Below are 13,566 nucleotides of genomic sequence, written 5' to 3'. Positions count from 1 at the left end.
TGTGTATTCATGCACAAACAAACAGACAGACAAACAATGAAAAAATCACAACAAACAGCAAAACAAAGAAATACGCAGAAGAAAGACAGATAACCAAACAAACAGACAGATAGACAGAAAGAAAATCGACAGACCGGAAGACAAATTAGATTGAAATCATGTGTTTGGTAGCATGAAGAAGTCGGTACAGTATCAAAATGTCAAACAGGGTTTTATTGCCACAACAATGTTACAATGATGTGATATGCACTGACAACTACAATAGCCAATTGTTTTGTTCTAGCTAATCAGCTAAATAATCAATTTCACCATACATCCTACCAGCAGTTTGACTGTTGCATATTATAGTTTCGATGGGTGAGGCCCTAGCCAACGAACACCTGACACAACAAACAACTCAACCTATTGCTTAAACTGCTTGTAGCATGCCATACCAAGGAGATGAGCAATCAGCTCAAAACGATCAGAACCAAAGAACATATCAGCTTTACCATCATCATTAAAGATTACTATAGTTGGTGCACCAAAAGCCTTAAAATAAACTTAATTACAAAGTACAGTACAGATACGGAATCAATGCAATGCCTTACACCATAACTCAGAACTTCATCAGTAGTTTTCCTCAATTCATCTTTCACATCTTGATCCGACAAACGGCCAAGAATTTCTTCAATTACTTTGCTGTCCATACCACAATTTTGGCATGCCTAAAATATGCCAATCAGTATTGCAATAAACACATTTGCTACATGCACATTCATCACGATGTCAGTACAATTATACTACCATACCTCCTTCAAACTTCCCCGACTTGCTATATCTAAATCCTGGACATAAACATGGTTCATGGCACAAGAGTATATTGCTGCATAGCAAAGCATTGAATATCACCTTTGACCAAACTCGCGTCCACAAGGCCCTAGAAAGATTCTCTACATAATTTGGGTAAGACATCTTTGTTGCAGTTAGCAATCGTTGAGCTGATAAAGATCCTTTATTAAACATCACTTCTGCTGGATCCTGAAATAATCAAAAATAAACATTCAAATAAAAAGGACAACCAACCAAGACAAATGAGCAAAAGCAAACATTACAAACAAACAAACAGTACAAACAAACAAACAGATAAAAATTGACAAATAAACAAGCAAACAAAAACCAAACAATCAACACAAGCATGCGTACAGACAAACAAACAAATACACAACCACATAAACAGATATCCAACAAACAAACCACAAAGAAGAAAGTTACATAAGTAACTCACTACAGATTAATTCATTTCAACTTCAATCAGTTCTTACTGATGGAAGATTGAGTGGAACACAATACAATTCTTTAAGCCTCTGCAAGTCCTTCTCCATGTATTTACCTTTCCTTGGGATCATCCCAGGTGGTGTAATATCTACAATACACAAACAACAAATGAATTCATTGCCACAAGTACATCCAACTACTGTATTTCTATAAATACAGTGCCAATAAAGCTCAAACTGTGCCACATATTTGAATAGAATGTACCCACAAAGACTGTTCATCTAATCAAATAGCTCAATTACATAGCTTAATTTTAGCCACAATGAGTACTAAAATCATATATATGGATTCAAGTGGATCTTAATTGACCTGAAGAACAAGACTAAGTCAAGAAGAAAGTAAAAAGACTGAACAATACAACCATGCCATGTGCAGAAAAGGAAATATACACCAAAGACCACAAGGATCGATTATGATCTCAGTTCAACTGACACTGAGGAAGACAAAGATTTACAGTTACCTTTTGGGTGTATTCTTCTTATGGATTACCTGAACTATGATTGCAGAAGAAGAAAGCAGTAGGTAGGCCTATATATATATATATATATATATCAGTGTACAACAAATCGTCTCATCTCTAAGTTGTCTCCGGGCAAACCACACGTGAAATTTAGTTGTCCGGTAATTACTCTGGTAGCCCATAAACTAAATCCATGACCACTATTGCTATGGTGTTATAGTTGATTTATGAAAATATATGTATTTAAAGACAGGTAAAATACAACAAACAAACAGACAGACAAACAGTGCACATAAATCTTTTATGTTTTATTACATGTATTATATAGCATTCAGAAGATGAGCAGAGTCCAGTGTAGTGGTGACTCAGTTGGTGCCATTCGTAACTCTGTTAGCTTAGTGTCAGCTGTTTGACTCTTAGTCATAGTTAGGGAGCTCTTGGGTCCAATTTGTCTTAGAACTTGCTGGTTTTTGGTGTATTGTAGACTGTAATAATCACATTAGTCTTGTATAAAAAATATATGTATAGAAAGACAGACACGCAGACAGACAGACAGACAGACAACCTGTAAGAAGCAGACTTGCTGCTTTAAACTGGCAGTTTCCATCTCCTTGGACACAAAGGGGCAAATGATTTGCAAGGCCATCAGAAGGGTAAAGATAAACAGGACTCTGCAACAATAGCTAAAATCCTGCCCATGATCTTAGGATTTGCAGCCATTGTCTTAATAACGAATAGAGTAACCCGGATAAAGATAGGATGCTTGTCTGTAATTATTTCAGTTTTGGGTAACTTCTATGTTACAAGCAAGCATGCACAATCATAAAAAATGGCACATAGTAGCATCACCTTGACACTACAGGTCACGCCCAATCTGGCAGTAATTAACTAGGAATTAAAGGACACACAGATATCTGATCTGTCATCTATGACATCTAAATGCTCTCAGTATGTCTGCAAAACGGTAGTCTTATCTATAATTAATTAAGTTTACTAACCAAGGTCCCTTTACTTTAAAGTACCTCTCTACACTGTGCTACTAATTAACACCAGTGATATAACAAATGTCAATGAGGGCATGCTTGCTCAGGAAGGAAAAGTCAAGCTGGTAGGTAGGGTAGCTGTCAGCTAGTTGTCCCTGGGCAACCATAGTTTGCCGTTTCAGTTGCCCTGACATATTTTTGGTTGTCCCGCACTCACGAGCAACCCATTTGTTGTACACTGTATATACCTGAACATGCAGCATGCTTAAAAATAGCACCCTATAAGGCCCAATTGTAACAAACATACGTGCATTCCTAATTCTGCACAAATAACTAGTTAATGCCCAGTACAAATATTGTAAAAAATATAAAATAAATGTCTTTCACTCAATTTGACAAACCTCAGCTTGAAGTGTGGGGAATACAGAAGTAAAGGGGGGTCGAGCAATCCTAGGGATCAAGACACCCCCTCTTCTAAACCAACATGCCCACTACATCCAACATTTCAAATCAACGACTACTAAACTTAAAAGTACGAATTAATCCCAGCACCGGGGAACTAAGAGGTTGGCTTGTATATAATTTTCTGGGTCCCCAAACAAATTAAGAGCAAGGAGACAAGAAAAGAAATTGTCATAATAAGAATCATTGCAGCAAACAAATCTTTAAAAGAATAAGAGTGGAATAGTATTTTATTTATATCTGATCTAATTCCAATTGGATGAACACTAAAGATATAGGGCTACTGCCACTAGTCTATAGACAACACAAGTGATGCAGATTCTATAAAGTTTGCAGTGGTTCCAGAAGCGGACCCAGAACCCCATCGAAGGAGGGCACAAAAACCAATCAGTAACAGTATGACGTCACATTCTTTAAAAGTGACAAAAAATTGCTTTAGTCGTCCATTAAGATGACAGATGTGCTAAATTCTGTTCTGGGAAACATGTATAGGTATCTTCTTTTAGAACTACAGAAGACAAGCTGCAGCAAAGTCTTCTGCCATAAATGTGCACATATATCCAGGCTACAAACACTATTCAGATGCTTACAATGCCAACTATGACATATCAACATAAACAAGACAAATACTGCTAACTGTATGCAACAGTAATTACACCAACACTGAGATACTGACAACCTATACTTTCAGTGACAACAGATAACCAAAACAAGGCTATGTAATTTCACAACTATTGTATTTTCATATGGTGTCTATTCAAGAGAATTGAGTTAACAAGCACCATTATCCTAGTCCCGCATAATCAAACCCCTTTCAGCTGTGTCATACTTCTGGGTGAAATGGGGTTTGGTGAACAGACTTTGACGTTGCTGTGTACCGCGTAGCCAGAAATCAGCTATCTAAAGACCAGATTTGGCTTCTTAAACATTTCATTAAAGACCAGACTGGTATGCAAGCAGTGCAATCCTATCTCATTAGCTTCTCTTGTTTTGTAGAGAACAAACTCAAAGACTACAGCTAGAGTCGTTGCTGTTTGTGAAATCTGCATGTCTACAGCAACAATTAAACGCAGCCGCGGAAACGTTGACATCGGCAGACTTGATGCCCTACGTCTAGCATTGTGCACTCATGTCACAACAGAGGCTGAATGCAAACACACTGAATGGATGCAAACGTACTCAATGGTGTTTGCTGTTTTAAAGTCTAAAGCGATCACGGACAGTCCAGAGTGAGAGATATCTGGTCCTGGAATTGAAGAGTTTAGAGAGTCATCTGGTCCTGGAATTGAAGAGTTTAGAGAGTCATCTTTCAGTGTTTGGGTAATCATCTCATGTGTTTTGTGCATTGCTTTACATTGAGTACGTTCGCATTCAGGGACACAAGCGCACAACGCTACGTACGACGTTGATCATGACAGATTGCCAAAAATGGAAGCATGTCGACGTCAACGTTCCTGCGGCCACGTTTCATAGTTGCTGTAGACATGCAGATTTCACAAACAGCAATGACTCAAGCTGTAGTCTTCGAGTTGTTCTCTACAAACAAGAGAAGCTAATGAGATAGGATTGCACTGCTTGCATACCAGTCTGGTCTTTAGTAAAGCGTTTAAGAAGCCAAATCCATTCTTTAGATAGCTGATTTCTGGCTACGTGGGACACAGTGACATCAAAAGCTGTTCACCAGACCCCATTTCACCTGGAAGTATTAATGCAATGAAAAGGGGTCTGGCTACGCGAGACTACCATTATCCTTGGATGCTTGAAAGCATACAAATCAACTACTGCATTGTAGTCATCGTACATCAAGTTGATCACGAGTTGAGCAAGTTGACTGGAAAATCTGAGCCCATGCAGTAGCTGACTGACGAAAAGAATCAGAGGACACATTCTAAAGATCGAGGGCATGTGCACCCATTGCCCCGTCTGAATCTGCCTCTGAGTTATCAGAATCAGTTACTCATATCTATCTACTAAACTCAACCTAGTCTCTCTCTGCACATCCAGGGAATGACGAGGGCAGAGAGAGACTGGGTCTAGTCTATATATATTTACATACTTTGCTGCTGTGGAAAGTGTAAATTAATTAATATTACAGTTTTAATTTGAAAACACACATAACTTTTTCAATGTATGTTAAAGTATTCATAATATATAAACAGCATCTAATTTTAGTAGCATCAGTAGACTAATTAATTAATTAGTTAATTATAATGCAAATAATAACAATCACTAAACTAATACTTCGCGACATATGCTTGCCATTTTGCTAGCCAACTTGTTGTACATACTTGTTGCTCCCATAATTGCTCCAAGAAACACTGGGCAGAAGCGAAGATCTAGCGCCCACAGCGTACGGTAGCGACATAAAGTCTACAGTTACAACCAGTTCTAATAATATTGAAACCCACAGATAGTTCTGATGATAACCTCAAAGCCCAGCCATGAATAGGGAGATATTACATCGTAGAAAAGCTTTACAACATGTCGTTTACTCATACTGCGAATCCCCGGATAATCACGAGACCCTTGTGTATGGATAGTAAACTTGATAAACTTGCATGTAAGATCTACTAAAGCTAATCTATAGCAATAAATAAATAAGACAAATCCCTAATAATTCGTCTCTCTATTGGTAACATATCAACAAAAATGTATCATCCGAATTAATAATTAATTAAAATCTCTGTAGAATAATTAATTAACCATCATTCAATCCGCTGTGCACCAACTACAGTACGTGAGTTCTATCCTTATCCATAATAGACATCATCCTCAGCATCTTCATCAACCGACTGACGTAAGGTCACATTGCCATCTACAAAAAAATCATGCATAAAACCTTAGAACAGAACAACCCATTACAAGAAAACTTGTACGTGCAAGTGCACACCTGCTGATGCACTATCCCTAAGATCATCATTATCTAAAACACAAACAATGTAATACCAATTAGTGGTTGCCAATATGCTACATGATGGAGTGGGTAGACAACACTGTTGTACAGAAATTACCTGGAATGCAGTTAAAGAATGAACATTGGATTCGACCTTTCTTGCAAGAGCTGTATGAAACGTACAACAGTGTATCAAAAAACAAGACGATTTGATGATCATAGTGTCAATACCATTCGCTGCATCCTTCCGAGAATTTTTCAGCATGTTTGTAAATTTGCCCAAGATATTCACAATCTATCAAATTCATCACATTATCTCAATTCGTGATGCCTATATACACGATAGCAACTAGTACCACACCTCTTTCAAATACTGGTTCAACGCAATGGTGCTGGCAGCCATTGAAACAGCATTTCAACGAGCCGTCACATTGGTCATCCATTGAACAATGATCTTGGCATACACCATCAGATTCAAGCTCAATGTCAGGACACGATCCTGGCTTAACTGTACACACAATACAAAAACAGACTTTAGCATTTGTAACAACTGTGACACAGTAATAGATAATAACTGCTTACCATTACCACAAATTTCCTTACTGTTCCTATGTTCAACACTCAATGTCATGTTTGTCTTACAAGCTGCAAAGTTCATCCAACAGAATGATGGATACCACTTGCCATTCGATCCGCACACAATGTCGGAATCCTCCGCACTGTTGCAAGTCGAAATGCACTCACAAGTAGCACGTCTCGTATGATAGTCAGACACACAGTGTTGTCCTTGCTCACAATGAACATCCACACACGGATCTACAGTGAACAACCACATCAACCAATATATTGTAATAATTAATGCAACAAAACTATAACCGTAGCATGGTCCATGGTATTTGACCGAGAGTATCACACTGTTGCTACACATGCTTTTCTCCATAAGACACTCGTTATCGTACTGACGGTTGTTACTTGCACACACAGGATCAACTTTTTCGGGACAAGGGTAGTTGCATGTGCAGACTGGCATTTTATTGTCGTTGTCACTTTCGCTGTCAGTACCCTGAGACACCACAACACATCGTTCACCAATCGTAGAGTTGCAGTCAGTGAGAATACAAGGATCATCTGACAGCAGCAAATAGCAATGAGGACTACAATATGTAAAAACAATATTTGAGCTGAGAAACCTGTATAGAGTACCAATCCTTTAGGAGCAACTGTTGGTTCTCCAGCGAAAAACAATTCTTTGTCTATCAAGACAAAACAAACTTAATTAACCAGCAGTACAGAAATAATTCAATCCTTGAATCATTCTACCTTCTTGTTCAACCAACAAAGCATCTGATTCTAGAACACAAAATAGTAATGAGATGCGGTATTAATTAGATTCACATTACAGCAATTCATACGTACTGGTCAATCTTAGCCTCCTCCCCAGAGCCTGGCAGTGTCTGGTTCCCGTATGACACTTACACAAGAACAGGACACTGCCAAGCTCACATGAGTCTGGGGATGAGGCTAGTCAATCTCTAGTTAGCTTAGTAGTGTCATGCATTAACTGTAGAACCCATTGCTACAAACTAGACCAGTCTGCTCAAACACAACCTTTAGCTACATTCAGGTACTGTGCTTACATAAACATGGAATTCTTCTAAAAAAACACAGAATCTGCAAGGATGGCTGTTGATCAAGACACGGAATCTACAAGGATGGCTGTTGATCAAGACACGGAATCTGCAAGGATGGCTGTTGATCAAGATAACTTATGAATATTATTATTATGCTAAACTAATCTCAAGTCCAGAAAAATAACCCAATAAACCATAGCCCATAATAGCATAAATATGGTAACTCAATAACACCTGCCCCTAATGCTACTCAAGTGAAATCATCCTTTAACACACGGGACACGTTGGATTTGCAATTGCAGCAAACTGCCAGAACTGTTGGAACTTGCATTCGATTCAGTTCTGAAACTGTTCAAACAGGTTCCAACAGTTCAGTCCAAGAAGCTGGAACTGCTAAAAACTGGCACACCTCTTTTCTGCAAAAGTCGCAGAAGTATGACTGTGTGCTATTTTGCAATACTGTTAGTTTCATGTGCTCTATCACTCTGTTTGAGAAAGATTGTCGTCCATCACAAGGTCAACAAGAGGCAGTGTCAGCTGAAGTTGCTCTGGTAGTCAATGAATCGGTAGCTAATGAAGCCGTAGTAAGCGATAACATTGCTTCAGCTAGCAGTCCCGGTTCACAAAGCAGATTTTTCACTCGATTTAGTTCTGGTTGTATCAGTTCCAACAGTAGCGACACACACTCAGTTTCAGTTCTATAACTGCAACCAAATTTGCCCATGGTGATACGGATAACACACAGACTAATACTTCAGGTTTTCTGGCGAGAAGTAGCCCAGCTAAAGGTGTAGTCCACTTATTCTACCTACATTGTTTGGTATCAAGATCATTATGACATAGGAGACAATGCTCTCAAAGTCTCCAATGCCCACACACCATGACCAATGTACGACAATTGTATTCATTAATTAAATACATAAAACACATATCCCGGCACAAACATAATGTATGTAACAAATACCTAATTCCTTGAAGTATTTAACACAACAACGAAGTTTGCTCAGGAACGGTAGATAGGAGTCCAAAGTTTTACAGCTAAGGAATGTATGAGAATTCCATACTACAGAACTTAAACATACTATATTACTTAGCAAAGGTGACATTAGCCACAAATCCAGGCTCTTACAAAAGAACGTGGGACAATAGTCTCGTTCCAGACGTGAATTGTACTTGTGCGTGTATTGTACTTGTGTTGATTGCAGTCCCAGATGCGCTGCCATTGATAGTACTAGTCCCAGATGCTTTTCCCAAGACACGGAAAGCATACCTCTTGTCCGAAGTGTAGCACCTAGAATCTACTCTAGACTAGTAATGGCTTCTAATCAACAACATTGGTCCATGCACGTCAATCAATGCCAGTAGACAGACTTCTGTAGTTTCGTCCATGCAACTTGTGCATGCACAACCTATGAATATCGCAAAGAAGGGCTTAGTGGTGATCAAAGTTGATTTCCTTGCCAGGACACTTGAACGTATGTTACACGCAAGACCTACGATGCAAATATACATCACTTGAGATCGGCTCAAGTGCGCATGTCCGACATGGACTGTGCAACTGTAGAGAGCAGACTGCATGCGTCATGGACCCACCCATCCCGAACCCCTGTTAACATATCCTGTGTTTTGATAAATCTGTGCAAAATGCTCACTTTCGCATGCACTTCTGCATCTCTCCTCTGTCTCAAAGTTGTTGTCATTTCCTCCACAACCACCGTAGTCAAATCCTTTGCAAGAGTTGCTCTGAGAGTCATAATAATACCGCCGCACAGCATTTTGACATATACCCTTGTCTACAAGTAACGAGCATAGATCACCTAATAAAACACTCGGCTTGTTATTCAACGACTACACCAACAGTCAGAGTAAAACACCTTTGATACAAATTCCCAAATTACGTAGAGATGGAGACTCTTGTTGAGCACTAAACATTGCAACTCGAGGATCACTGCCATCATCCTCCTTACACACATACCCATGCGGGCAGTGTTGTGTTGCCTCTGCATCGAGATCAAGACTACACAGTTCACCTGCCAGAACAAATTCACTTCACATCTAAACAAATCCTCATTCAGGCATCATGTGACTGAGCGATACTAACCCAAATCTGGTGCCTCTGGTCCAGCCACAATTAATCCTATAATGTACACAAAGTAGATATATACTGTCAATTAAAGTGCCATAACTAAAACTCACCTGGTTCACTGTCTCTGTTTGGGCTTCTAATCCAATCCACCACTATCACATACAAACGCACCAGGTGTTTAGCTGTACTCAGATGTCTAATACTCATGTAAAAAAATAATAATCTCATAATGTCACCTGCAGGCAACATGCAAATGTTCTGACATCCATTGAAGCAGCACCGACTGTAACGCTCCTCTTGCGTTCCTCTACAAGCTTGATCACTAGAGCAGATCGCATCTGTCTGTTTGGACGAGCAATTGGCACTGAGCGGTACATCAGAGCAGTCAAATAATTCCTATCAACAAGCCACAACTCAATGAAAGGCATCCACAAACTCACAGTTAAACGACCGACACAGTGCAACCGCATGAAGTCAGCAGTGCTCTAACAGAATTGAGGATGCACTCTACTGTGTTAGTCTCATTTACACACAACCAGAGAGACTGACAGTTCGACTGACAAACACAACAACACTCTTTGTCTTCATACGCTTGTGCAAACAAATACTTTGCGAACAGTAAACAGAGCATCCAAGCAGGAGCATGCCAAACAGATGCAACGACAATCTTTACTAAACCGCCATTAGCAGCCAGCAAAGACATGCTTGAAACGTCATGCAAGCTTCTGCAAGAAGAGAACTTCTAGGATGTGTGTCCGTGACACTGCATGTAGACACTGCATTGGTGGTGTTGACAGATAGGTGTACCTTCTCGACTTGTACGCTGCTTATTTCTCCTGCAAAGTAATTTCGAATGTCGTTCAGGTCGGATAATGCGAATGCCGAAGAGAGGCAGACGAAGACGGCGAGGAGAGAGATGTGATCGTTTGTGTTGTGAGTTGAATAGGACCGAGAGATTGCGAGATGTAACTTCCGCAGCATTGCTGTGACCGTGCAAAGCTCAGCTCGAGCGGCCGACACAAAGAAAAAGTGACCAGCAACGCAAATCAACAGACTCGCATGCTCAAAACTATACCACGTGACACGCGTCGTCATTTACGCACGCGCAAGAGTTAGGTAGGCGAGACTCACCTCTTTCGTCTGTCTTCTGGTGTGACGCCAAGACAGTGACGTTGCAGCAAAAACGCCCTTACAGACGCTGTCCTACATGTACCCAACCCAAGACGGCGGCATGGTTAGCTTGAATTCATTCGCGTGTTTGCTGTCAGGAAATAACGTGTACAGGTATCTTGTAGCTATGAGCTTATACGCTCGTACCCAGTCCTCCTCTTCGCGCGCGCTCCACGTGTTTCGGCACGTGCTTTTTGTTCCACTTGCCAGGAGATGTAACTTCCGCAGCATCGCCGTGACCGTGCAGAGCTCGGCTCGAGCGGCCGACACAAAGAGAAAGTGACCAGCAACGCAAATTAACAGACTCGCATACTCAATACCATGTGACATGCGTCGTCATTTACTCTGGCAAGTGAAACGAACAGCATGTGCCAAATACGTGGAGCGCGGAGGAGGACTGGGAGTGTAAGGGTCTCCTACATAGCTGTAAATGGCCATTGGATGAGTGCCAAAATCAAAGAAACATAAATAGCACCGCCTCCTATTTTTTTCGAAAAAGAACGAAAATAGACAGAGTCGTCTATACGTGGACTAGCGAGTCTAAAATATATACTTTTCAAATTTTGCATTAATTAATTAATATTGCTAGTCTACTGACATTATGAGGACATTGTAGTACACAGTATGAGTATACTAATTATCTATTTTTGTTTCTCACTTTGTGCATGCATATGCAGCTAGTCTGAGGTAGCATACATGCAGTTATTACACTGATATAAACTAGACTCTTAATAGCAACTGGAAATGAGTAAAATGGCACTGACTGCTCCTTAATTAGATTACTGTGACACTCTTGCTCCACGTTCTGTAAATGCAGAGTGTGCTCGGTTTCATGCAGCCACTATAATAGCTAATGAAGTACGTTCCCTTAGGTTCAAGACAAGTCTATGTATACTGCAGGGCATTATTTGGATAAAAAACATGTTAATGCCCTTCTGTCGGCTGCCTCTGATAAGAGATCACGTACGTGCAGAAACAAGAAGTAACTGAGTAATAAAGAAATCAAGAGATGAAGCCATGCACGATCGAGACACAGTGTCAGTCAGGAACCCAAAACAATAGATTAGCAGATGGGGTCTATAGTCCAAAGAACTATCCAGCCAATTACTTAGTGAACCAGGAAATGAAACCTTTGACAAATACAGACCACTCTACACTAGCATTATATCAAGTGAACGTGTAGCTGTATGCAAGCTCTATAGCTATAGAAAGATCGACGGTCAGAGACAGAACGATTCCACCCATGCAAAGTATAGCACTTTGCTACTAATTAAAAACAAATTAACTCATGCTTTAATTAATTAAAACCTCTTCTCTATAAAAGTGAAGGGAGATGTAGGGATTGCATATAAAAACAATAGAAACAATTAAGTTACGTATAGTTCCGATGAAGTCATCAAGTTATTCCAACCAACACTGCTAACATTGTTGTCCACTGGGTTGGAAAAACTTGATGACTTAATTAATCGTTACTATGTAAACTTGTTTCTATTGACATCTCCCCTCATTACTATAGAAAATGTTTTAAGTTCTGGTATAGTTAACTAAAAGTACCTAATTGCATGTAAGCTTGGAACACTGGCTATACTGCCATAGCATCTAGATATAGCTAGAGTTTCACTTTATCATTGCACTTTCAACTGTACAGCATAAATTACAAGTGTACAGTACTATTAATTAATTAATGCTGTCTTTATACATGCAGTCTATATAATTAGTCAATTGTGTACCTATATAGCCATCAAGCTAAAAAATTTATTTGTAGATTGGACACACCTTTTGACCCTGGAAATTTTAGTTCTTTCCCAAACCCGTGCATCTACATGCAAGAAACCTTTTCTATGATACTTAACCGAGTCACACCTACTCATTTCAAACCCCTTTCTGATGCATTTCCTTCTTGTGGTATTTACCCATGAAACTTATTTTAGAGACAACAATAATTTGGCAAACATGGCAAAAATTAGGAAAGAGTTTTCTATCCAAAACTGTCTATTTTTACCACCCGATCTTCCAAGCTGTTGCATTAAATAGATTTCTCAATTTGTACTCTACAGAAACATTACGAATGAAAGGATAAGACATACATTTCAAGTGTATTGCATGACTCTGAAAATTAGTGATAGAGAGATTGACGTTGATCATTAATTATTATAAAATAAATTTTGAGCTCATAACATGGTACAATAGGGTGACTGCATATACAAGAAGATTACTAAATATAGACATCCATGCTTTATTTTTAGTCAAATTACAATGTCAGTGTTTAAAAAGTTGGCAAACTTTATGCTTCCTAGACAGAGGTCAAGCTAGCTACCTGCTTGTACAAAAAACCTCACAAGAATACCAATCCCTATCAGCAGCATCCACTGCCATCCGACTTCCGCCAAAATTTATAGTCAATCTGTAGGTAATCATCATGTCTAGACTCGTCAGCAAGACTTGCGTGTCAATCAGTAGCAACGGTGTCCTACCATTCGAAGTCAACAATTGCCTTAGATCGTAGTCTGCCGGCTTAGCGGCTAATACTCTTGAACAGAATCGGTTACTATAGCTTGTTGAGA

The 13,566-nt window shown here is 39.5% G+C and overlaps 2 protein-coding genes across 4 annotated transcripts; both read right to left on the bottom strand.

Annotated features, from left to right (window-relative positions):
* Positions 1-196: 196 nt before the first annotated feature.
* Positions 197-5,727, bottom strand: LOC134182446 (glutathione S-transferase kappa 1-like). Its single transcript, XM_062649849.1, has 8 exons — positions 5,650-5,727; positions 5,511-5,592; positions 1,305-1,405; positions 892-1,020; positions 792-827; positions 591-707; positions 435-531; positions 197-380 (listed from the first exon to the last, which is right to left on the bottom strand). The coding sequence occupies exons 1-8, from the start codon at positions 5,716-5,718 to the stop codon at positions 343-345; spliced, it is 669 nt and encodes a 222-aa protein (XP_062505833.1). The 5' UTR covers positions 5,719-5,727; the 3' UTR covers positions 197-342.
* Positions 5,728-5,759: 32 nt separating this feature from the next.
* On the bottom strand, positions 5,760-11,260 carry LOC134182445 (papilin-like). Of its 3 annotated transcripts, XM_062649848.1 has the most exons (17): positions 11,150-11,260; positions 10,964-11,093; positions 10,640-10,901; positions 10,069-10,228; positions 9,943-9,984; positions 9,848-9,883; positions 9,621-9,776; positions 9,399-9,563; positions 7,436-7,465; positions 7,306-7,368; positions 6,992-7,243; positions 6,698-6,931; positions 6,477-6,623; positions 6,347-6,410; positions 6,234-6,283; positions 6,113-6,145; positions 5,760-6,037 (listed from the first exon to the last, which is right to left on the bottom strand). In XM_062649848.1, exons 3-17 carry the CDS (start codon positions 10,811-10,813, stop codon positions 5,973-5,975), a joined length of 1,671 nt encoding a protein of 556 aa, XP_062505832.1. In that variant the 5' UTR covers positions 10,814-10,901; positions 10,964-11,093; positions 11,150-11,260; the 3' UTR covers positions 5,760-5,972. The 3 variants fall into 3 exon arrangements, with proteins under 3 accessions (XP_062505832.1, XP_062505831.1, XP_062505830.1); XM_062649847.1 differs by having other exon boundaries at positions 10,964-11,212; XM_062649846.1 differs by lacking the exons at positions 10,964-11,093; positions 11,150-11,260 and having other exon boundaries at positions 10,640-10,952.
* Positions 11,261-13,566: the final 2,306 nt, after the last annotated feature.

This window comes from Corticium candelabrum, chromosome 7, assembly GCF_963422355.1.
Source record: "Corticium candelabrum chromosome 7, ooCorCand1.1, whole genome shotgun sequence".
Lineage (NCBI taxonomy): Eukaryota > Metazoa > Porifera > Homoscleromorpha > Homosclerophorida > Plakinidae > Corticium > Corticium candelabrum.
This window is presented reverse-complemented; position numbering and strand designations above follow the sequence as displayed.

Bases quoted from the DNA above. Each gene is read 5' to 3' on its own strand.
- LOC134182446 (XM_062649849.1), bottom strand. From the start codon at position 5,718: ATGAGTAAACGACATGTTGTAAAGCTTTTCTACGATGTAATATCTCCC. The intron at 1,406-5,510 runs GTATGTACAACA...TGTGTATTGTAG, and splicing joins AGCAATTATGGGAGCAACAA to ATATTACACCACCTGGGATG. The intron at 708-791 runs GTATGGTAGTAT...GGCATATTTTAG, and splicing joins GTCGGGGAAGTTTGAAGGAG to GCATGCCAAAATTGTGGTAT.
- LOC134182445 (XM_062649846.1), bottom strand. From the start codon at position 10,927: ATGACGACGCGTGTCACGTGGTATAGTTTTGAGCATGCGAGTCTGTTG. The intron at 6,624-6,697 runs GTAAGCAGTTAT...TTGTGTGTACAG, and splicing joins TAAGGAAATTTGTGGTAATG to TTAAGCCAGGATCGTGTCCT. The intron at 6,411-6,476 runs GTGTGGTACTAG...TGAATTTGATAG, and splicing joins TGAACCAGTATTTGAAAGAG to ATTGTGAATATCTTGGGCAA.